This window comes from Grampus griseus, assembly GCF_964374135.1.
Source record: "Grampus griseus genome assembly, chromosome: 9".
Classification (NCBI taxonomy): Eukaryota; Metazoa; Chordata; class Mammalia; order Artiodactyla; family Delphinidae; genus Grampus; species Grampus griseus.
The window spans coordinates 103381668-103406151 of NC_139003.1; the positions used below are offsets into that span (position 1 = coordinate 103381668).

The 24484-nt window shown below is 35.2% G+C and overlaps 1 protein-coding gene across 1 annotated transcript in view; it reads right to left on the reverse strand.

Moving 5' to 3' along the window:
• Window positions 1–23453, reverse strand: part of SPMIP7 (sperm microtubule inner protein 7) — a gene marked incomplete at both ends in the record, with an annotated part of 56728 nt that extends 33275 nt beyond the window's left edge. Inside the window, 2 exons of the mRNA XM_082661464.1 lie at window positions 14650–14747; window positions 22901–23453. Of these exons, the coding sequence (XP_082517590.1) occupies window positions 14650–14747; window positions 22901–23453 (651 nt within the window). The remainder of the gene's footprint in view (window positions 1–14649; window positions 14748–22900) is intronic.
• Between the last annotated feature and the right edge of the window lie 1031 nt (window positions 23454–24484).

Sequence of the window (24484 nt, forward strand, 5' to 3'; positions counted from 1 at the left end):
TCTGTGGTGGTTTGAGAACATATATAGTAAATTACAGTCACTGATTTTTGAATGCTAAACAAATCTTGCAATCCTGGAATAATCTCCACTTAGTTGTGATGTATCATCCTTTTTATATATTACCAAATTCAATTTAGTAAAATTTTGCTAAGGATTTTTTTGTCTGTTCATATCAGACTAATTTTTGTTGTAACATCTTTTTCATATTTTGGTGACAGGCTTCTTTTGTCCTCAAATATATTATTTGGGTAAAATGATATTATTTCTTCCTTAAATATCTGATCTTCTCATTAGTAAAACTACCTAGCCCTGGAGTTTTTTCTATAGAAAGTGTTTTAATAATCAATTAAACTATTTAATAGGTATAGGGCTCCTCAGACTTTCTTATTATGTCAGTTTTGTTGTGTTTTCAAGGAATTTTCTCATCTTAGCTAAGTTGCCAGATTGACTGGCATAAAGTTGTTTATCATATCCTTTATTAAAAAAATAAACTGTATTGAGGTATAATATACTGCAATGAACTAAATTCGATAAATGCATACAACTTGATGAGATATTATAGCTGTGTATATCCATGAAAACACAACAGACAAGATTCAGAGCATTTATATTTTGCAGAAGTATTTCTCATGCCCCTTTGCACCCATATCTCCCCCTGTTCCCAGGCCAGGGCAACAAATGATCTGCTTTTTGTCACTCTATATTGGTTTGTATTTTTAGAGGTTTATTTAAATAGAATCAGTTGGTATGTAATATTTTGTTTCTGGCTACTTTCATTCAGTATAATGATTTTGAGATTCATTCATGTTGTTGCATGTATCAGTAGATTTTTATTGCTGAATACTATTCCATTGTATGACTATGCCACAATTTGTTCATACTTTCATATGCATGTGAACATTTGTTTCCACATTTTGGCAATTATGAATAAAGCTGCTTTGATTATTTATGTTCAAGTCATTGTGTGGACATACATTTAAATTTGTCTTGGGTAAATATCTAGGAGTAGAATGGCTGGGACACTTGATAGGTGTGTGTTTAACTTCTAAACAGTGTTAAAGAGTTTCCAAAGTATCTGTAATGTTTCACAATCCCACCAGCAGTGTGTGAGAGTTCCAGTGTTCTGGATCCTTGTCAACACCTGGAATTTTCAGTCTTTTAAATTTTAGCCATTGTGGGGATATACTGTTTTTCACTAATGACTCAGCATGTTGAACATCTTTTCATGTATTTTTTAGCCATTCTTATTTTTTTTGTGATGTGTCTGTTCAGATCTTTTGTTCATTTTTCACTTGGGTTGTTCGTCTTGTTATTGACTGATTTTAAGAGGTTTTTATACATTATAGATACAAATCCTTTATCATATATGTGATTGTGAATATTTTCCCATTGTGTAACTTGCTGTTTCATTTTCTTAACAATGCATTTTGAAAATCTAAATATTTAAAAATTTTACAATCTTAATTTTATATTGAGGCCTATTATCCATTTTAAGGTTAATTTTTTGTATATGTTAATATAGTAAAACTTGATTTTTTTCCCCATAGGATATGCAGTTGTTTTAGTAATATATTAAGACTTCCCTTTCTTCACTAAAATGCCTTGGCACATTAAAAAAATCAAATGGCAATATATTAGGTGGCTCCACTTCTGGACTCTCTTTTATGTTCTGTTAATCTGTATCTATCATTTTCCCTTTTGTACTGATTATTGTAACTTTATAGTAAGACTTGAAATCAGGTGGCATAAATCCTCCAAGTTTATTCTTCTTATTCAAAATTGATTTAGTTATTTTAGGTTTCCGTTTTATATTGATTTTATAATCAGATTGCCAATTTCTTCAAAAGTGTCTCTTAAGATTTTGATGGAGTTTGCATTGAAAGTATCTATAGATCAACTGGGGAAGCATTAACATATTAACAATAATAAGTCTTTCAGTCCATAAACCTGGTTTGCTTTCCATTTATTTAGGTCTTCTTTAATTGATTTCATTCATCAATGTACTCTAGTTGTCAGTGAAGAAAATGTGCATGTGTTTCACTAAATTCTATGTTGATTTTGGCCCTATTGTAAACAGAATCTTTTGAAATTTCATTTTCCAATTGTTGCCTTCTGATATGCACAAATACAATTGGTTTTTGTATATTAACAATAAACTTATGCCTTTAATAAATTCAACTATTACTTTTAGTAGTTGTTTTGAAGATTCCTGAGGATTTTCTATAAATATTAGGTCATCTCTATGTAAAGATAGATTTGTTTCTTCCTTTCCAATATTTATGATTTCTACATCTCTTCCTTACCCTGCTGCAATAGCCATTACCTCCATTGGATGGAAAATAAAAGTGGTAAGAGCAGGCATTTTTGTCTTGTTCCTGATTTTAGAGAAAGAAAATTGTCTTTCATCATTACTTTAGCCTTAGTTCATCACAGATGGCTAAATATCAGGTTGAGGAAGTCCCCTCATAAATCTAATTTGCTGAGAGTTTTTATTACAAATGAATATTGATTTTTCCCTTCTTCCTAAGAATAGTCTTGGTTATTTCTGATTCTTTGGTTTCTGCATCCATTTTATAAAGAAATTTTCAATTTCCACAAATACACAGATAGGATATTGATTGAAATTACATGGAAACTGTAAATCAACTTAGAAAGGTCTAAAAAAACTTTAAATGTTGAGCCTTCCAATCCAGATAATAGTATATTTCTCTATCTATTTGGGTATTTTAAAATTTCTCTCAATACACGTACTAGTTTTGCCACAGGGTTCTTGAATATGTTTTGTTAGATTTATTACTCAATAGTTAATAATTTTGATGCAATTTTAAATGATAGCTTAAACTTTTAAAAAATGTTCTGCTTCTCACTGATATTTAGAATACAATTAATGATTTTATAATAATATTTACTTCTAGAAAACTTACTACACTCATTTTTTAATTTCAGTAAGTTAACTGCAGATTTAATTGGATTTTTAACATGCATAATCATATTATCAAGAATAATAGATTTGTTTAACACTTTCTAAGTTTTATACTATTTTTATGTTTCTTTGATTTGGCTGGCTAGGAACTCCAATGTGTAGAGTTCAAATATTGTTTGATTTACCTTTTCATAGATATCTATTGTTAATTTGAGGATAATTTTCAGTTCTTTTCATCAAACTTTTTTCTTTTTTTGCCTATGTTTAGATGAGTATATGACTTTTCTACTGTGATACAGTTAGTTATGTTTACCAATTTCCTAAAGTTAAGCAAATTTTACATTTCTGGGGTAGACTTAACTTTATCATGACTTAACTTTAGTAACCACGTGCTATATTGCTAGACCCTAAACATGTATGTGCATCTTCAGTCTTTACCTGATACCTTTCATTACTGATTTCTACCTTAATTCATTTGCAATCAGAGCGTATTCTGCGTATAATTTCAATTCTCTTAATTTATTGATTTATTTTATGTCCCAGAATACAATTTACCTTGGTGAACCCTCTGTGTGAATTGACAAGAATTCCTATTCTGCTATTGTTGTGTGGACTATACCAAGTAGGTCAAGTCAGTCAATAATGTTTTTTTATATCTTCTTTTTATATCTTCTTTATCTTCACTTTTTTTTTCTGTCTACCTTTTCTATCAGTTACTAAGAATGGAGTGTTTAAATCTCTGATAGTGATTGTGGATCTGCTTTTCAGTTCCATCAGTTTTTGCTTCATGTATTTGAGTTGCGTTACTAGGTCATTTTATAAATTGACCTTCTTTATCATCATGGAATATCTATCTGGTAAAATTTCTTGTTCTGAAATCTACTTCGTTTGATATTATTACAGATATTTCTGTTTTCTTTAACTCTTTTTTGTGCAGTATATATTTTCCCATCTTAAACTTTTATCTATTTCTATTTAACATGGTTTTCTTGTAGCCAGAGTATAGTTGGGTATTAATTTTTTTAATCCAACATAAAAATTGCTGACTTTAAATTTAATTATATATAGTTAGAGTCAATATAACAATTGACATAATTTGGTTTAAATCTAGCTTTAAAATCTAGCTTTATTTACTATTTGTTTCACCTCCTTTTCCTTTTGCATTACTTTGTTTTGGATTAGTTAAGGTAATTTTTTTCCTCTTTACAATTTAATTTTATCTCTGCCTATTAGCTTTCTTTCTTTCTCTCTTTCCTTCCTTCCTTCCTTTCTGTGTGTCTCTCTCTCTTTCTTTCTTTTATCATGGTCACTCTAGGATTTACAATACATGTCTTTAATTCTAGGGTTTACAGTATATTACACCATTTCACAAATGGTGTAAAAATTACAACAGCATATCCCCTGACATTTCATCCTGACATTCCCTGGGTTACTGTTATACAGTTTACTCCTACATATGCTATAACCTCTAACTACTTGTAATGGTTATTTCTTTCTTTTCTTTTCTTTTTTTTTTTTTTTTTTGCTGTACGCGGGCCTCTCACTGTTGTGGCCTCTCCCATTGTGGAGCACAGGCTCCGGACGCGCAGGCTCTGGATGCGCAGGCTCCAGTCGCGCAGGCTCAGCGGCCATGGCTCACGGGCCCAGCCGCTTCGCGGCATGTGGGATCTTCCCGGACCGGGGCACAAACCCGTGTCCCCTGCATTGGCAGGCAGACTCTCAACCACTGCGCCACCAGGGAAGCCCTGTAATGGTTGTTTCTTTAACAGTCAGTATACTTTAACTTAAAACCAAAACATAGTATTTTATTTTTACCCACATATTTACCATTTCTGTTGATCTCAAATCCATTTCATTGTGGAAATTCAAATTTCCATATACTTTAGTTTTTTCTATCTAAAGAACTTCCTTTATGTCTGCTAGCAATGAATTTTCTCAGCTTGGTTTTTCTGAAAATGTCCTTGTGTGTTTTGACTTTATTTTTGAAATGTGTTATTTCTGGTTAAAGTATTCAGAGTTGATTTTTTAAAAATTTAAAATGTGTTTTCATTTTATTCTGGCTTGCACAGATTCTGACAAAAAACCTACTGTCAGTTTTACATGTGTTCCTCTGTACATAATTTTTTTTCTCTAACTATTTTAGGATTTTCTCTTTATCACTGTTTTTCCACAATGTGGTTGATGTGCATGGTTTTATTTATCTTTACTCAGCTTGGCATTTGCTGAATTTTTGGGATGTGAAGATTCATAATTTTCTTCAGTTAGGAACAATTTGGGCCATTATTTCCCAAAATATTTTTTTCCCACTCTCCTTTTTATCCTGGAATTCCAATTACATGTATGTTAGACTGTTCGACACTGTCCCACAGCTGACTCATGCTTTATTTGTTAATTTTCTCTCTGTATTTCATGTTCGAGTTTCTACTGCTATGTCTTTAATTTCACTGACCTTTTATTCTGCAGTGTCTAATCTGTTCTTGAAGCTATCCATTTATCTTTCATTTTAGACATGGTGTTTTTCTCTACAAGTCCTTCTGAGTCTTGTTTGTATGGCCCATTTTCCACATCATCATAGTGTGGTCTCCTCTACATCCTGAATGTAGGGAACACATTTGTAATAGCTGCTTGAACATATCCCTGTCTGCTTGTTTCTTCATGTCTGTCACTTCTGTGTCTGGCATTACTGACTTACTTTTGCTCCTGACTATGGGTAATATTTTTCTTCTCCTTTGCATAAAAATTAATTTTTAATTGAGTTTTGCTTATTTTGGATGTTAGTTCATTGGTTACTAGAACTTATTTTAATACTTAAATAGTGTTAGATTCTGTTCCAGCACAAAGTTCAGTACTTGAAATCAGTTGGGTGCTTTTGAGGGTTGCTTTTAAGCTTTGTTTATTAAAGTCCAGAGGAAGCTTTAGAGTAGGGCTAACTAAGCCTGACTTCAGAGGTGACATCCTTCTGAAGCGTCCACCTGACATCCCATGAACTAAAAAGTTTCTTCCTTCTACTTTGTGGGGACATGGACATCCCCTGCCTGTTTGAGCTTCAGAAAATGATCATGCCAGTTCTTTACAATAGGTGTTTCCTCAGCTTTGGTAGTTTCCCCTTAAGGAGGCACAGATCATTGCTCAAAGATCTGCTCATTCTCTTTCCCAGATCTCCAGAGCCCCCTTGCTGTAGCTCCCTCCTCCCTGGTATCCTACTCTGCAAATTATGCTTGAACTTGCCCCTCACCCCCAGAACATCAATCCCTGTCTCCTCAACTGCATGAAAGTGTGAAGCTTTGTATGGATTTCCCTTCCCCGGACTGTGGTTTAGAAACTGTCTCCGGGTAGTAAGCCAGTATGATTGTGGAGTTCACAATGTTCTTCCTTCCTCAGAGAGCTTAGTACTTCACTGCCTCTTGTCTAGTTTCTGGAAGCCATTATTTCTCAAAATTTGTTCAGTTTTCTACATTATTAAGGCAGGATAGTTGAGTGCATGTTACTCTATCTCCTGTACTTCTTTAATTTCTTCTGTTATCTTTTTTCTCGCTTTGTACTATTGTTGTTTTCCTTTGCTGTCCATTTTCTAGCATTTTGAGAACGGATTTTCATTCATCAAGAAAGGTGCTACTGGTGTTTAGTGGGGAGAAGCCAGGAATGCTGCTAATCATCCTACACTGCACAAAATCTCTCCCACAACAAAGAATTATCCAGCCCAAAATGTCATTGCGCCAAAGTTGAGAAACCCTGGTTTAACATATTATTTCCATTCTATCATTTAGTTTTTCTTCAGGTACTCCAATTATACATATATTCTTTCTTCTTTGCTTATCTTTGCTTATCTTCCTTTTCAACCATTTTCACTCAGATATTTTTAACTAATTCTTCATTCTTCTTCTCTTGGATGTCTTCCTGCCTTTCTTCAAAGTCCTCCATTAAATTTTTATTTTAATTAAATCTTATTTAATTTTAGTTTCCTTGGGCATCATGAAATTAGGTCTTAATTTTGAAATGAATTTTCTTTCACTTGTTTCACCTAAAATTTTATTTGTAAATCTTTGAATTTCTTTAGGCAGGCAATTTTCATATTCTCAAATGCTTGCCTGAAAATATATAACAAACTTCAGCGTGTTATATTACAATATTTTTTAAAGTTGATTTGGGGAGGAATTTTCTTCACTAAGGTATTTTGATTCTTGTTTTCTGTTTTATTACAGTTTTCTTTAATTAATTCTGTGAATTTTGTGTGGTTTAATATTTGTAGTTCAGTGGTACCCTCTTCTGTCAGTGTAGCAAAGTACAGTTTCTTTAATAAAGTTTTTTCCTTATCTTAGTTGACTGTTACCAGAGGGGTTGTAAAATCTCCAATTAAATAATTCTTTTTGCCTTTCAGGATCTTAAATTTTCCTCTTTTCCTTCTTTTTTTTCTTTTAACCTTCTTCTCCTACACAATCAATTCCTTTCAGAAACTGCCATCTCAGATCACATGTTCTTTTAACTCCTTCTCTGTAGACTTAGACTTTGACATTATCTATATTTTTAGTCCTAGACTTTGTCTATTTATCCACAGTTTTGACCAATTTTAAGCTGGCTTCTGTCTACCATGTAATTTTTCCAAAGCTGTCCTTATTTACCAAAAAAAGGGTTTCTGTTGAGATGTTGAGACATGACTTGTTAGGATTTTCTGTTTTCTTTTCTTTTGAACTTGCAGTAATTTGAAATTTAGAATTTCTCTGCCTTCTAGTTATGGTGATGGTAAGGCTTTTATATACTGTCATTTGTCTTGTTCTGCACTGTTTTTGAGGCTATGTGGGGATTCACAGTTTTATGAGGTCAGCATTATATTTGGCTTCCCCAAAGTTATATATTTTTGTTCTTCTTGATTGACAGTGGCAGATATTTATCAATTGTTTATCAATGAACCAACTTGTGGCCTTGGTGTTCTTTTAAAATATATGTTTGTTTTCTCTTTTCTTATTTCTCATTTTATCTTTATTATATCCTCCATTCAACTTAAAAAACTATTATTTTTTCTCATTTTGAGATGGATGCTTGCTTAGTTCTTAAATTTTCAGGTTTTCTTCTGTTATAACATATTCATTTAAGATTATTTAAAAAAAGATTATATATTTTCCTCCAGGCACTGTTATAGTTGCATTCCCACACGTTGCTACAATAATTCTATTTTATTTTTTTATTTTATTATTTTTAGTGATAATTTTTGTTTTTATCCCTTAGAAGTGTGTATACAAGGAGACTAAAAGTAAATGAGCACCAACAGTTACAATTCCAGATCCCTTCCTTTTTTAGAATTAGCAGTAGTCAAATTAATATGAAGAACCTGGAGGAGGCCAGGTAGCAGAAAAATATATAAATTATTGGCCTAAATATCTTGACAAGCTATGTAAGTATTAGAAAATCACTTATTTCTCTCTGGGTTTGTTTCTTCATCTGTTAAATGAAACTTCAGAATTGTATGATTCTTACTGAAATAGTTATAGATGAAATTATATGATGCCTGGTATTTTCTTTAAAATAACTGAGTGAGTTTAGGATTGGAGTATAGATTATATAAAACTGGCCAAATAATAACTGCTGAAACTGTATGATGGGTACATAGGAGCTCTTTACATTATGGCCTCTACCTTTGTATATGTTTGAAATTTCCCATAAATTTTAAAATTAATAATATTTTAAGAAGAAACAGATGATTCTTTGCCTCTCATTTTCACAAATTTTACTGCAAGAGGCAAGTACTATCTGGGATCAACACACAAAACCAAGATCACAGGCAACATCTTCAAAATGTTAAAAAGAATAAACTATGTTTAATCTGAACAGAGTCGATAATCTTCATATTGGATGTGTACTATTTTTAAAAACTGATGGTCTTGATTTCTTTTTCACAGATCATGAGAACCAGTCCATCCTGACCGCATAAGTGATTTTTTTCTTCTTCTCTGGTTTGTGGTGTACTGACAATGTAAGCTGTAGTTCTGATCTATTATTTGGTTTCTGTTTGACAGTGGAGAATCTGGAGCAGGAAAGACTGTGAACACAGAGGAGCGTGTCATCTAGTACTTTGCAACAATTGCAGTTACTGGAGAGAAGAAGGATGAAAGTGGCAAAGTGCAGGTGGGTCTGATTGGTGTGTCCAAATCAAGACTGTCAGAGTGCTCAGGAAGCCCAGATGTGAGGACTGCTCTTGCCTTTGCAGGGAACTCTGGAAGATCAAATCATCAATGCCAATCCCCTGCTGGAGGCCTTTGGCAATGCCAAGACAGTGAAGAATGACAACTCCTCTCGCTTTGTGAGTCTCTGGGTCACAGAGAGTTTTCTCAGGGCTTAAATGCCCCAAAAGGCATGTATGAGTTATTATTCAATCTCTTCTTACTCGTGCACTTCCAGTTTTGTATGTAATGTCATCTTTTTCACTTGCAAGGGTAAATTCATCAGGATCCACTTAGGTACCACAGGGAAATTGGCTTCTGACCTGATCCAAGTCCCTTCTGCCATGTCTGTATCTCCTGTAGTCTGGGGATGATTTGTAACTTGCCCTCTCTCTAGGTTTTCTTCGAAGCTGGCCTGCTGGGTCTTCAGTCAGGGACCCTCACTGGCTCCAGGCTGGTGCCAACCATGGCGGAATCACTTCTGGCCTTTCCTTCCCTGGAGGTGCACTCCTCCCATGATCGATTTTATTTTTTAAATTGAAGTACAGTTGATGTACAACATTATATAATCTACGGCTGTACAATACAGTGACTCACAAGTTTTAAAGGTTATACTCCATTTATAGTTATTGTAAGATATTGGCTATATTCCTTGTGTTGTACAACATTTTATTATTCAGTTCAAGATATTTTCTAGTTTCCTTTATGATTTCTTCTTTGGCCCATCACTCATTCATAAATACATTTTTATATTTCCAAATGCATGATTTTCTAAGGTGTTTTGACCTGTCATAATAGCCTTGTGGGCAAAGAATATACTTTGTATGACTTAAAACATTTGAAATATTTTTAGACTTGTTTTATGGCATAGTATTTGGTAATTTTTGTAAATGGTCCTTGCAAAAAGATTATTTTTGTATGTCTATTAGGTTGAGTTGTTAATTGTGCTGTTTTATTCTACTATATCTAGTTCCAGTATATCTATATGTACTATATTCCCCAGTATCCCGTTGTCCTGTTGATTGGCACACAGTTTATGATGATTCCTATCAGCCTGAGTCATTAGCAAATATTTCAGTGCCTTTGCAGATAAAAATCCATGTTTAGCATAGAGGTCACCCAAATAAACCTAACATTGTTAGTGTTATGCACTACGAACAAATATGAAATCTTTGACAAAACAATTTCTGCTACATCAATATAATTTCTACATCTTTTCTGAAGATTACACATAAACATGGGTAAGAATAAGAGCTGTGTGAGAGATGGAGCAAACAAGCAAATAAAACCAATGGATCTACTGTCGAAAATGAGGCATGTAGAAATGCAAAATCACATCAATTTTTTATTTCTAAAAAGTATTCTAAATTACAATTGACTACAATTCATTTAAAATGTTTTAGATTATGAGCTTTTCAGCAATTTACAAGATTTGTCACAATTACCTGTTTCCTGTGGGCAATGTATTGATAAAGTTGGTGAGTGATGTGTGGATAAGATTGGTCCTCCTCTAGTTTTACGGGCAAAGATTCTGAAATCTGTCATTTCCTATTGTTCTTCTTCAAGAAGGTAACTAAATATTTCCTAGCAGGGTCTGAATTTATGTCTCCCCATTTTCTGGTGGTTCATATTATTGTTCATCATCATCTTGGTTTATCATGTCATTGGTATCATGGCACAGTCTTTCATTGGAATCTGGAATTTTCTCAAATACACATTTTTCTCAAATGCACAGTCTTTCATTGGAATCTGGATTTTTCTCAAATTTTTCTCATTTTCTGGTTGTTCATATTATTGTTCATCATCATCTTGGTTTATCATGTCATTGGTATCATGGCACAGTCTTTCACTGGAATCTGGATTTTTCTCTTCCACTTCCTGATTAGTCTTGTAAGCTGCCACTTCTATGTTATGTAGCTTCAATTTCTTTATGAAATGTTTTCATTTCCAGGTCCTCAAATTTATCATCTAGCTATTCTTCTTCTGCTGGTGCGTCTTCTATCTCTGTTCTCTGAATGTTTTGTGTGTACTATTTCATAAAGAAGTGATTAAATTTGATCTTTGACTTCATCTCTAGTGCTCTTGGAATCTGATTCAATGGGAACCTCTACTAATAAATCTAGATATTTCCTAGTTTCTTCTGACAAGACTAATAACATTGAAGGAGATCTCTCTTTATGTCCTGATACTTTAGCATCATTCACATTAAGATCCTCCATCACCAACAATATCATGTTTCAATTTCCTAGAATTTCATGTTCAACAAGACCTAACAAAAGATAACAACTGATGCCCAGATTCTAAACAATGCAATTACCATAAACAATGTGAAGAAATAACTTTCAAAAATCTCCTTCTTTCCATTTTTGTGTCTTCTGTGCTTTGTCTGTTTTTTGAGACTCTTGCTGCCATTTTTGTTGGTGCTGGGGCTGACACCAGCAGCTGCTGCTGCTGCTGTCATGATTGGCTTACTAATAATTAATCCTTAATGTACAGCAGAATATGTGAGGGGATGCCGCAGGGAAATCCATAAATAAACAGCAGTGGATATGATAATTGTGTCTTCACATGTTGCTTCTCTCCTATTCTCTTACACATCTAGAATTCCAAATAAACATATGTTTTTCTTTTTCACTGTATCCTCTATGATTTTTACTCTCCCTTTGGTATTTTCCATCTTTTTGTAAATTTGTGCATCATCAAGAGTATTTTCCTCTCTTTTATCTACAGTTCTCCAATTCTCTCTTTAACTGTGTCTAATCTACTACAGCACCCATCTACCTTATTCTTTGCTTACTGTATTTTTCAGTTCTGGTACTACATTTTTCTCATTTTTCTAATTTTGCATTTTCTAATTTCTAACTTATTTACAAAAATTTCGAGCTTAATCTTTTTTTTCTTTTTGAACATTTTATGCATATTTCCAACGTCTAGAATCAATTTTTGTCTCTTTGTTTTCTCTCATTTCTGCTGATTCTCATTCACAGTGTCCTTTCTCTTTATGCGTTTGGTTACTGTTGATTATGTGTTAAACATTATATTTTAAAAGTTATTGACAGAAATAATTTGAGGCTTAGTAATTAATATACTATCATCCTCCAAAGAAGTTTTATTTGTATGTCTGGATTCTGGGAATGATAGCAATCTAGGATCACCTTAATACCAGTCCAAGACTTGGTTTTCTCTTTTATTGTGAAGCAGCTGTAGTCTGTTCAAGGCTTTTTACTATTGATCTACCCTTACTTCTAAGGTGAAAGCCTTCAGGTGTAGTGGGTGGTTTTCAAAGACCAATTCTAATTTTTGGTGTTTTATACCCACGAGGCTAGGAAATGTTCAGTTAAAGTTTAGTTTCCCTTTCCAGAACAGCAAATTGCTGTAAGGCTGAAGTGACCCTAAGTGATAGCTTAAATTTTAGAGTTTCTACCCTCTCATTGGCCCAGTAATTTCTCTCCACCTTATTAGCTTTTTTATATTAAAAAAAATGTTAATCCAGTTGTTTTTCCATTGGAAGTACTGTCCAATGTTACTTAGCTCCCACTACTGGTAGTAAAATATCAAGATTTTGTCATAAAAGTCTAAGCTTATTTTAAATTTAAATAAGTATGCTCTATAAGCTTTTGCAGGACAAGCACAAACTTCAGAATTCTAATTCTACAATATATAGCTAAGTAAAGCATGTAGCCTTGCCATAAATTTGTAGCCTTAGATGGAAAAAAAAAGGCATTAATGCCTTCAATTTCTTATAATGTTCCCTTTCATTTGCTTTCACAGGACTTACCAGAAGGAGCAATAGACTCTTTGAAGAGTCTGGAGATGGAATAAGTGAAACTAACAAATTTTCTTTACCCTTGTAAACAAATTCTGCCTTTTATCTGAATTTAGAATAGCTCAAAACAGGTCAAATCTCCCTCATTTCTAATGCTTTAATTTTCTTATAGAGAAAAATGCATAGACAAAGAAAGACATGAAGCCCTGGCATGGGTGGATGGCATCTTGAGTAAAGGAGGCATTGGTGACATTTATTTTGAATGACCTTTTTATTCCATGGCCATATACCCTAGTACATGATTTGTGGGAGGTATGCTCCATTCCTCTTTGTGGTAAAATTAGAAAAGGCAAAGGGAGAGGTGGGGAAAGAGGGAAAAGAAGAAATCAATCTGTATCTCTAAGTACAGATAATTTATCAGGCAGATCAACTTTAGGAAGGAGTACATACAAGAGTAACAGAAATGGAAATTGACTCCTTGAAAGCATCCATATGTTTACTGCTAATAGGCATGGGTTTATTTTTGGAGTGATGAAAGAGTTCTAAAATTAGATGTGGCAATGGTTGTACAATTCAGTGAATATCCTAAAAAAATGAAGAAAAAAACCCCACTGAATTGAACACTTTAAGTGGGCAAACTTTATGGTGTGTAAAACATACCTCAGTAAAGATGTTTTTTTTTTTTAATCCCTTGTCATATCTATGTATTCCTTGGGGAGTCTTCAAGTAATTTAAATACCATGGGTTTAGAATCTATTAATCCATAGAGGATGATTCAGACATATATCTAGGTTTAAAGTTTGTGGTCAAAAGTCAGTTGCTTAACATCACAGGACTTCAGATTTCTCAAATAATATGGGGATAACAACACTGTCTTGTCCAGAAGCAGGGACTCAAACACAATTTTTGTTCAATTAATACATGGTAGGAGTGCTCTAGGTGAAGTGTAGTATACAACAAGGAAAACACACCAGTGGGAATGTGGTTTCAGCTGAAATCTAGCTTTATTCTGTTTCTTCAAGGAAGTCAGTCATTGGCCAAAGCCTGAGTGGTCAATGTGGGAGGGTGCAGTGTCCAGCTGGCAGCTGGCAGACATTTAGTGGCTATTGCCTACTGCCACTGGGGAGGGTGCACTTGCCAGTAGAGGGGCCTGTGTTGGGCACTACCATCATCTACTACTCATTCTTCTTCCATAGTACTGTTCTGTTGTAGGGATGCACAGACATGCATAATATACAATAACTGTGAACTTCTACATAGTGCCTGGCCCATAAGGAGTACTTTATAAATGGTAGCTATTTTTTTAAAACTTTTTATTTTATATTTGGAGTATAGTTGATTGGCAATGTTGTGTTAGCTTCAGATGTACAGCAAAGTGATTCAGTTATACATATACATGTACCTATTCTTTATCAAATTCTTTTCCCATTTAGGTTGTAACATAATACTGAGCAGAGTTCCCTGTGCTATACAGTAGGTCCTTATTGGTTATCTATTTTAAATATAGCAGTGTGTACATGTCAATCCCAAACTTCCTAACTATTCTTCCCACCCCCCACCCTTCCCCTCTGGTAACCATAAGTTTGTTCTCTAAGTCTGTTTCTGTTTTGTAAATAAGTTCATTTGTATCATTTTTTTTTAGATTCTGCATATAAGCAATATCATATGATATTTCTCTTTCTCTATCTGACTTACTTCACTCAGTATGCGTAGCTATTTTTTACAGGGCATAAAATATCAAATACAGACAAGGAAATAAATTGATTACAAATACTACATAATGCTATGCAGTAAGAAAACCTTACGGTACATGTTGCTTTCTCATCAAATGTATATAGGTGATTTACTGAGTATTCTTCATGATGAGGCTGTAAGGCAGTAACTCTCAGTGGGCTTGTCCAACCTGAAAACAAAAATGTATGTGCTTTGGGTACATACGTAAGAAATACAAATGTACACAATGCAATAGGAATTTCTTCTTCCACCAGAAATACGTCCTACTAGAAAGCTAAACTGTGTGGTATTGATTTTTCCATGGATTATCTAACAACTTTTCTCATCAGTGAGAACAGAAGTACTCTGGAATTTAAGTGTTAGATTAATTAAATAGTGTACAATTATTTGTTATTTATTATTGGAAGAGATCTTGGGCACTATTAATCTGTGCATGTGCACACAGACAGGTTGGGGATGGTGGTGACACAAAGGAGTTTACTACGTAGATAATTCAACCTAATGATAAGAGATGGGCAAATATAAAAGCTGCCTTCAACAAATATTTACCTCACCACAAATGAAAGCAGATGAATGTATAAAGATGGAAAACAGATTTCCTGGTTTTGAAGTGCTCATGAACAAATGGAAAAGACAGACATGTAAGTAGATAATTTCAGTACAATGTGGTGACTGTGATCATTGTTGAGCTCTGAGTGCTGTGGGAGTGCAGAGGAGGAACATCTAATCCAGCCAGATTGTAGGGAGTTAGGAACATCTTCCTGAAGATAAGACCGGACCTCATCTTGACAACTGAGTACGACTTGGATAACAAAGGGGAAGTGGAGGAAGAAGAGTCATTCCAGATGCGGGAACAGTATGTACAATGGTAGGCTTGCCCTGTGAGAGCAGCATCACAACTCTTACTGAAGGTTGGGTATAGCTACATCTTGAAATGGCAGCCAGGGAATGGTGGAAGATGAACAAAACAGGTAGGCCAATGTCAGGACATGAAAGCCTTGGACCTATCCTCCTTGGTAAGTCTTAATAAGAGAGACTGATAACTTTGGCAAATTACTCTGGTTTGGACAGGGGACTAGTGTAGGTGAAGATAACGGTTGTACCACAGAGATCCTTTTCCTACTGCATGGGGTCTTCTAACTTGGTCCTCCACTTTTTAGCTTTGCCCCATGAATTAATCTAACTCAGCAAAAGATGAACTAAAATGCTAAAACTGGGAGCTAGCTGGACAGTACAGAGATATCTAAGCATAGGTGAGATGAATTGTGAGAGGGATTTGGGATAACACAGGAGCACCCTGGTCACCATGGATAGCGCTCTGGTGAAGCTCCCTAAGCGACTACAGCAATACTTGGGGCTTAATAATGTATATACTTCCTGGCTAAGGTGCCACTGTGACCTCGTGAGTTATTTGACCCCGTTGAGTCTTATTTTTCTTACCTTTAATGATTGCTGTCAGAGTTGTAAAAACTACCATTAATGTATTTAAAGGAATTGGCAAATTTCTGGCATGCAGTTTATAACATTATCAGTTAGTAGTTGTAACATTATTAGTACCTACAGTAGTAGGTAATATCATCTTCAGAATGATGATGTTGATTCAGTCAATATTTGACCAAGCAGGACAGAACCTGCAAACTCAGAAGTGGCAATGAAGGGCTGGAGAACGGGGGCCCCTCTGTGGATTCTGAAGGTAAGTGACAGAAAGTAGCAAGTGAGAAGGCCTTGACACAGCACTGCTGACTGTGAAGATGGAGCAGGCCATGTGAGAAGACTCCAGGAGCAGAGTGCATCCCCTGCTGCCAGAGAGCAAGGAAACGGGCGCCTCAGATATGAGGGACTGTATTCTGCACAGTTAGAATGAGTCCCAAAGTAGATTTCTCCCCAGACCCTCCAGATATGAACAAAGAGCACTCCTTGACTTTGGCAGTTGGATCTCAAATAGAGAACAGAGTTAAGCCTGCTCAGGTTTTTGACCCACAAACTTGTCAGTAATAAATGGCCTTTGTTTAAAGGTGCTAAGTTTGTGGCAGTTTGTTATAGCAGCAAGAGAAAACTAATACAGAAGCAGAGGCAAGAGGCCAAGGCAGAGTGAGAGAGGCCGTGCTGAATTCCATGATCTTTTCAGTTTTGAGAAGAAGGATAATTCTGTCTGTGACTCAGCTGGCCAAAGAAAACCCTCCAGTAGATTCTCATGCCATCAGCAGCAATACGGTGCTTTTTGGTATCCTCCGATTTGAAGCCATTCTAGCAGCTACTTAGAAAAAAAAAAAAAAAGGGAAGTAGAAAAACAAGAAAACTAAAATTTTGACTTTAAGCCAGAGTAGAAGTAAACAGGGCAATGAATTACAACTATATACCTCAGGGGCACTACGCTTACATCTAAGTATGATGACATCCTTTCTTCTACCTTGTTTCAGTAACTAGTGCTGCAAAATAACCTCAAACCTAGTAGCTTAAAACAACCATTCATCATCTACTGGGACTCTGAATTGTTCTGTCATAAAGCATAGCTCCGATAGCTGAAAATGTTCAAAATGACCTCACTCACATGGCTGGCAAGTTGGTATTGACTGTTAGCTGGGAGCTCAGCTGGGCCTGATGACCAATGCCTTATTTTTCTTCCCCTCTGGATCTAGGTTGGGTCTCTCACAAAATAGTGACTGAAACTCCAGGGGAACAATCCCTAAATGACCAATCTCAATGTGCAAGTACTTACCAGGCCTCCACTTGCATCATGCTTGCTAATATCTTATTGGCTAAAGCCACTCATATGTCCAAGCCCAGAGTCAACGTGAGAAGGAAACAGACCTCATTTTATGGTTGGAAAAGTGGCAGGCACACACAGGAAGGGGTGAGCTGCCAAAAGCCACTTTTGGGAACAGCTATTACACACCTCTCCTTCATAACCCACAGTCTAACTTCATTGCTTTCATGCCACCAAACAAATATCAAGTCTTTTGTCAAGGAAAGCACTGTATTATTTCCTTGACAAAAGTATTTCCTCATTTATTAGAGATTTAACATGTTTAAAACTGTGATCGTATTTTTACAGTGAATGGGTTTTGTGTGTAACCCATGAAACTGTATGAGTTTGGAGGAGTCTACTATGAACACTATTTTCCTATAGGCCTTATTATTTTTATTATAAAACATTTCCATAACAAGGTGTTTTTAAGGAAGCCAAAACCTTAGAAGAAAGATTCAAGGACTATTCTATGTATTTTTTCTTTTATTCATGTGTTATCTCTCCTCTAATGGTTACAGACAGGTTTTTTTTTTTTTAAACATCTAAAATACCCTTTGTGAGTGGTCTTCCCTGAGTTTTCTTTCTCAATATAGCAAAAGGTAGGTTAATTATGTTGATATTTTCAAAGAACCAACTTTAGGTTTAGGTTATTTTTTCTGCTGTTTTTCTATTCTCTATTTTATTTATACGAACCAAACATCCAACCTTCAAAATACGTGATACAAATATTGACAGAATTGAAGAGAGAAACGGCCCTACAATAACAGTTGAAGACTTTAGTACCCTACTTTCAATAATGAATAGAACAACCAGACAAAGATCAGCAAGGAAGTAGAGGACTTAAACAACAATTTGACCTAACAGACATTTACAGAACACTCAAACCAACAGAATACCCAAGCGGAATACACATTTTTCTCAGGTGCACTTAGAACATTCTCTATGCTATATTGTAGGTGACAAAGCAAGTCTCAGTAAACTTAAAAGGACTGAAAGCATGTAAAATATATTAATACTTTCTGAACACAATGGAATGAAACTAGAAATCAATAGACTGGAATAAAATTAAAAACTGATATATGAAAATTAAACACCACACCCCTAAATAACCATTGGGTTAAAGAAGAAATAACATGGGAAATTAGAAATTATCTTGAGACAAATTAAAACAAAAACATGAGTAATGGGGTTCAGCAAAAGTAGTGCTAAGAGGAAAACTCATAGGTATAAATGCTTGTATTAAAGAAGAAATATCTCAAATCAACCACCTAAATTTACACCTTAAAAAACTAGAAAAAGAACAAACTAAACCCAAAGCTAGCAGAAAAAAGAAAATAATAAAGATTAGGTCAGAAATACACAAAATAGAGAATAGAAAAACAATAGGGAAAATCAATGAAAGCAAGAGTTGGTTCTTGAAAAGATCAACAAAATTGACAAACATTTAGCTAGACTGACTCAGAGAAAAAGAAAGAAGGCTCAAGTAACTAAAATCACAAATGAAAGAAGGGACATTACAACTGATTTTTGCTGGAGGTCATTGAGAGGATGTGACCACCCACTGACCCATGAGCTGAACTCAGGCAATCAGAGGCTCCTACCCCCTCCTCTGTCCTTGAAATGAATGTATGTTCTGCCCACTGTTCCCCCAGGAGGAGCTGTTTCAGGAACACAGCCTTGAGAGAGTAACGCTTCGTTGAGACCATCTGGACAGTATACGTGACTGAACCCTGTTAAGTCCTCTACATAAACTTGAAGATTCTGGAGGGTGGGTGCAGAGATCTACTCATCTTAAGGCACCTAAGACAAGCATAAGTAAGTTTCCTTGGTAATTAAACCTGCCACCTACCCGTCTGGAGAGTCTGCCTCTTTCTCCTTGCCCTGTGAGTACAGGGGCCAGTTTTGGATTTCATCTGGGGAACTCCTGAGGTTTAGAACCAACAATTTTACAGAAATAAAAAAGGATTATAAGAAAGTACTATGAACAGTTGTACACCAAACGATTATATAACCTACATGAAATGGACAAATTCCTAAAAACACATAGCCTACCAAGACTGAATCATGAAGAAACAGAAAATATGAACAGACCTATAACTAATAAGGAGATTGAATCAGTAATCAAAACTCCCAATGAAGAAAAGCTCCAGATCAGATGGCTTCACTGGTAAATTCTACAAAATATTTTAAAAAGAATTAACACTAATCCACTTCAAGGTCTTCCAAAAAAATTGAAGAGAACACTTCCAAATTCATTCCATAAGGCCAACTGATACCAAAGCCAGACAAAGACACTACAAGAAGAAATGGACCAATATCCTGATGAATACTGATGTGAAAATCCTCAAATACTAGAAAACGGAATTTAACACACATTTGAAAGGATTATACACCATGACCAAGTGGGGTTTATTCCTTGAATGTAAGGAATTGTAACTGTGCATTAATACATTGTGTGGCAATGTAAAATGGATTAGCCACTATGGAAAACAATAGCTGGTTCCTCAAAACATTAAACACAGAATTACCATTGAGCAATTCCACCTTTCAGTATATACCCCAAAGAACAGAAAGTGGGATCTTGAAGAGATATCTGTACACCCACATTCATAGCAGCATTATTCACAATAGCCAAAAGGCGAAGCAACCAAAGTGTCCATTAATGGATGAAAGGATAAACAAAACGTGGTATGTACATAAAATGGAAAATTATTCAGCCTTAAAAAGGAAGGAATTCTGACATATGCTACAGCAAGAATACTGCTGTCCATGAGGACACTATGCTAAGTGAAACAAGCCAGTCACAAAAAGACAAATACTGTATGATTTTGCTCATATGAGGTAGCTAAGGTGGTCAAATTCATAGAGAAAGAAAGTAAAATGATTGCTAGGAGTTGAGAGGAGGGAGGGAAATGTAGTTAGTATTTGATGGATATAGAATTTCAGTTTGGTAAGATGGAAGGAGTTATGGAGGTGGACAGTGGTGATGGCTGCACAATAATGTGCTTAACACCAATGAACTACACACTTAAAAATGGTTAAGATGGTTGTTACTGAGGGTGTGTACCCCAAAATTCATATGTTGTTGTCCCTACCCCAATATGATGGTATTTGGAGGTGGGGCCTTTGGGTAATTAGGTTCAGATGAGGCCATGAGGGTGTGGCTCCCATGACAGGATGGAACTAGGAACAAAAAACAACTGACCACGGTTAAATGTCTAGATAAGGTTGAAATAGGACAAAAAATCAGTGATATAATCTTTCAGGATCTTGTTTTGATATTTATGAAAGTCCACTGAAAAGCATAATGGTGTGTGATATAATTAATTCTGAGAAGATATCCTTCTTTATCAGAATGTATGAGAAATTATGTGTATTTAGGTTTGCTAAAAACTGAAAGTATTTATTATTTATAATTAATGATTATTTCCAGAATCACTGAAAGCATAGGCCAAATTATATTGAAATCAATCCCTGAACTTCAAGTATTGTTCTTTGAAACTGTTAATAGCTCATAACAGCTACTACTAATTAAATGCTTTACCAGGTTCCATGAATTTTGCTAAGTATTTTACCCATCTTAATTCATTCAATTCCTACAATTTTATAAGATAATTTATGTATGAAGGAACTGAAAATTCTGGACTTTAACTTAACATGACTTTGTTTAACTTTACAACATCTAACAAATGTTATTGGTTCATTCCTTTGTCAGATATTTTTACATGAAAAATGGTAAATAGCCCTCGCTATTATAAATTATAACTAGTATCTGAATTTTATAAATAAGGATACACAGGCATAGAGATTAGCAACGAGTCCTGGGTCATGGTGCAAGTAAATTTCCTGCCAGGAATAGAGTACAGACAGTCTCACTCTAGAGCCTATCTTCTGCATTCTGCTGTACTGATCTAGGCAGTGAAATAGAGGCTAGATGAGCTCTATATTTGGTTCTGAACTGTTGGTGCAATGTCTGTTATCCCTATTTCAGTCATAAGTTAGCTTCTTCACCTCTAATTTGTTGGAATGCTTTGACAGTTCACTCTTAGGAAAACTTAAGAAAACAAATCAATATTGTTCTTAAAAATTACACTAGGTTGGGATTTTCTGCTTACAAGCTAAGTGTTATACTTGTCTAAAATAGGACTACAATGAAAAATGACCTCAATTCCTTTAAAGAAGAGTTCTTGATAATGACTATTAGTGTACATTGAAACATTAACAAAAGATTGAGCTCAAGCTCCTTTCTGGACAGATCAGAAAATTGGTCACTAGTTCAGAATCAGTGAAAACTGTACTATGGCTGTAAGACTGGCCTGAACTCATCAATGGTTCCTTCAATGTGAATTGCATTTGATTCTCAGTAATACCTTATTTCCCTAGATGGTATTTCAAACGGATTATAAAATAATTATTTCTTAAAATGTTATTGGACCTCATTTATATATTTACGTGAACATTCCAAGCTAAGGAATTTCCCTAAGCCTACCCGCTGAGGCCACAACTGGAGTGCACATTAAAAGCATAGTTCTTATCCCTTGCTTATCTCTCATCAAATTGGTCTTTTCTTGTTCAAGAGTGGGTATCTGGAGAGTGTGGCTTGGGACCATTATGTTGTGGGGCTTTGCATTTCTACTACCTTTGCCCTGATTCGTACTCCCTTCCTAGTCCCAAGTGCCTATGGCCTCTCTTCATGGAGGAGTAGCAGGAACCATGAGCTTCCACGGCTCCAAAAAACAATGATGTCACTGTTCCTCCACACAGCCTCCCTAGGCTTCTGGTCTGTGGCTGGGCACTGCAGAAGAGTGGTGAAGAGGGCACAGCCTCTTAAGGCTAGAGCAAGCTCAGCATTTCTTGCTATAGCACTTGGTCTTTGCCTTTCCCACATGCTCAAACATGTTAATCTCTTTTCACTCCCTGCCTACCAGGCACATTCCATACAGGAACACTGCCCGTGGATTTCTTCTGGAAGTTTCTCACCACTTCTGGGCCAGGCTTGTGACACCCTCTGGGAGTTCTTACAGAGAAACCAAAAGGTGCAGCAGTCAGTGAGTGTTCATCAAATTCTGCCTCCAGGAATGTGGTGGAGTTATTTATGCAGGGGTTGCCTCTCTTCAGCTCCTGTTCTTACAAGACCTCAAAATTTACTTTCAACTACTTTCGCATTGCATTTCAGCTCCTGTAACCTAACTCTTTGATAATCATCAGCAAATTAATTATTTCAAAGGACAGAGACAGATAAGGAGGCATGATACACAATTATCAAAGTTAAATATAAATTCCTTTGTGGCAAAATTAGGTTATCTGTGTGTTTAGAATAAATTATCTGATGTATACTTTGAGTTGGCCACATACTGATGAATGTATTTTTTGACAACCATTTTTTTACAAACAGGTTTAAAAAAGGCTTATCATTCTTATTACTTTTTCCTTACAATCCATAATTTAAAAATAAGAATTCCTTATTTGGTCTTTTACAATTTTATGTCAAATGAACTGCTAAATCTTAGATCCATGCTCTTCTCTCTCATTTGAGTGTTTAAAAATTACAAAGCCCATGTCACTTCATTTACCTCCAAGTCTTGCTCTGATGGAAATGTCTGGTACTGCCCTGGAATTCCATCTCCTGTCTTGTTTTAGTTCTTCTAGTAATATTTTTTTCCTTTTTAATGTCGTCTGAAATCCTGTGTCTGGCCTGGGAACTCGATGTTGAGGTTTCACATCACTGAAATCTACCAAGCTTGGTATGGTTCTGCCAACGCCAGGCTTTAAGTCAGCATCACCACCAGGACTCACAAACCCTGAACTGGTGTCACCTAAGGGTACATCATCCCGAAGTGGAAATAATGGATAATCTGGCCCATATGGTGTGGGATAAGGATAGTGTAAATGATAGTCTGGCAGGACTGAAGGGGGATAAGGGTGAAATTTAAGAAAAGTAGGGTTGCCTTTCTTTTCAATTCTGCCACAGTCATGTCTGTCCTCAACTCCTTTCACAAAAGGCATGTTCAGTTTTCGTAAGAGAGCATGATAGTGTGGGTAATCTATATTCTCAACAGCCTTTGCTCTTGAAAGGAAGGATCCTTCAGAGATACTTATCTTTCCAGGTGTGTGCTGTGAATCCATATATGCGGCCTTTCTCTTTAAAATTGTGGGTGACTGTATATTAATTGCTTCTGAAGTCTCCTTTCTCTTTAACTATAAAACTCTTATATTTCTAACCACTGATGACTGGTTAACCTAACATAGTTATTGATTTGGCTTTCTCAATGTCAATAGAGTTTATTCTTTTAAAAAAATTTTAAGGTAAATATTTTTTCTCCATCAAAGGAAGTAAGGGATCAGAACAGAAAAAACTAAACGAAACAGAGCCCATGTTGCTTGGCAACAGCTAGAACTCTAACACACTGGACCATTTATTATATACATCATAATTTAATTCTTAGGAAAAACAAAAACAGACTTGTCAGTAAAATCTCCATGACAGTTTCCTCAGCAATGCTCAGGAAAACTGTGCTCATTTTTAAATTTTTCCATAAGTTGATACTTTATGGGTAAATGAGATTCAGTAAAGGGTATAAATAAAGCAGTTAATGAAGAGGCAATATATTTTTTAAAACATATCTCTGATATACTTTAAGTATTTACCTGATATAAAAAAGTACAAAACACACTGCCTATATAAATTGTAAATTTAAATGCAGTGCAAAAAATGAACATGTATTACATTACAGTTAAATCAATGTATCTAATTTTTAAGGAAAGTAACTTGCAATTTATAGTCAAAGTACAGGTTCATCTTTTACGTGCCCTACATTATCCTTACTTACCTTTTTGCTACCATGATGGCAGAGTAAGAGCAATGAAGTTCTTAATCTCATTTCAGGAAACTACAGTAAGTAGCAGCTATTAGCTCAATGCAAAAAAAGACATCATCAATATACTGTTCATTTAAAAGCTCATTTCAACTAGGTAACTTGGTCTTGCACGAAAACTGCTATCAAAGGAATTCCAGACAGTAGAATTTGGGCACAAAAGCTAACACCATCCCTACTGGAGTAAAAAGTGCAAATATGAATAACAGACCCACTTTCTTTTTGATTTTCAGCAATCAGCTTTCCATCTTTAGAATCACACCATACATTAACTAAGATCTC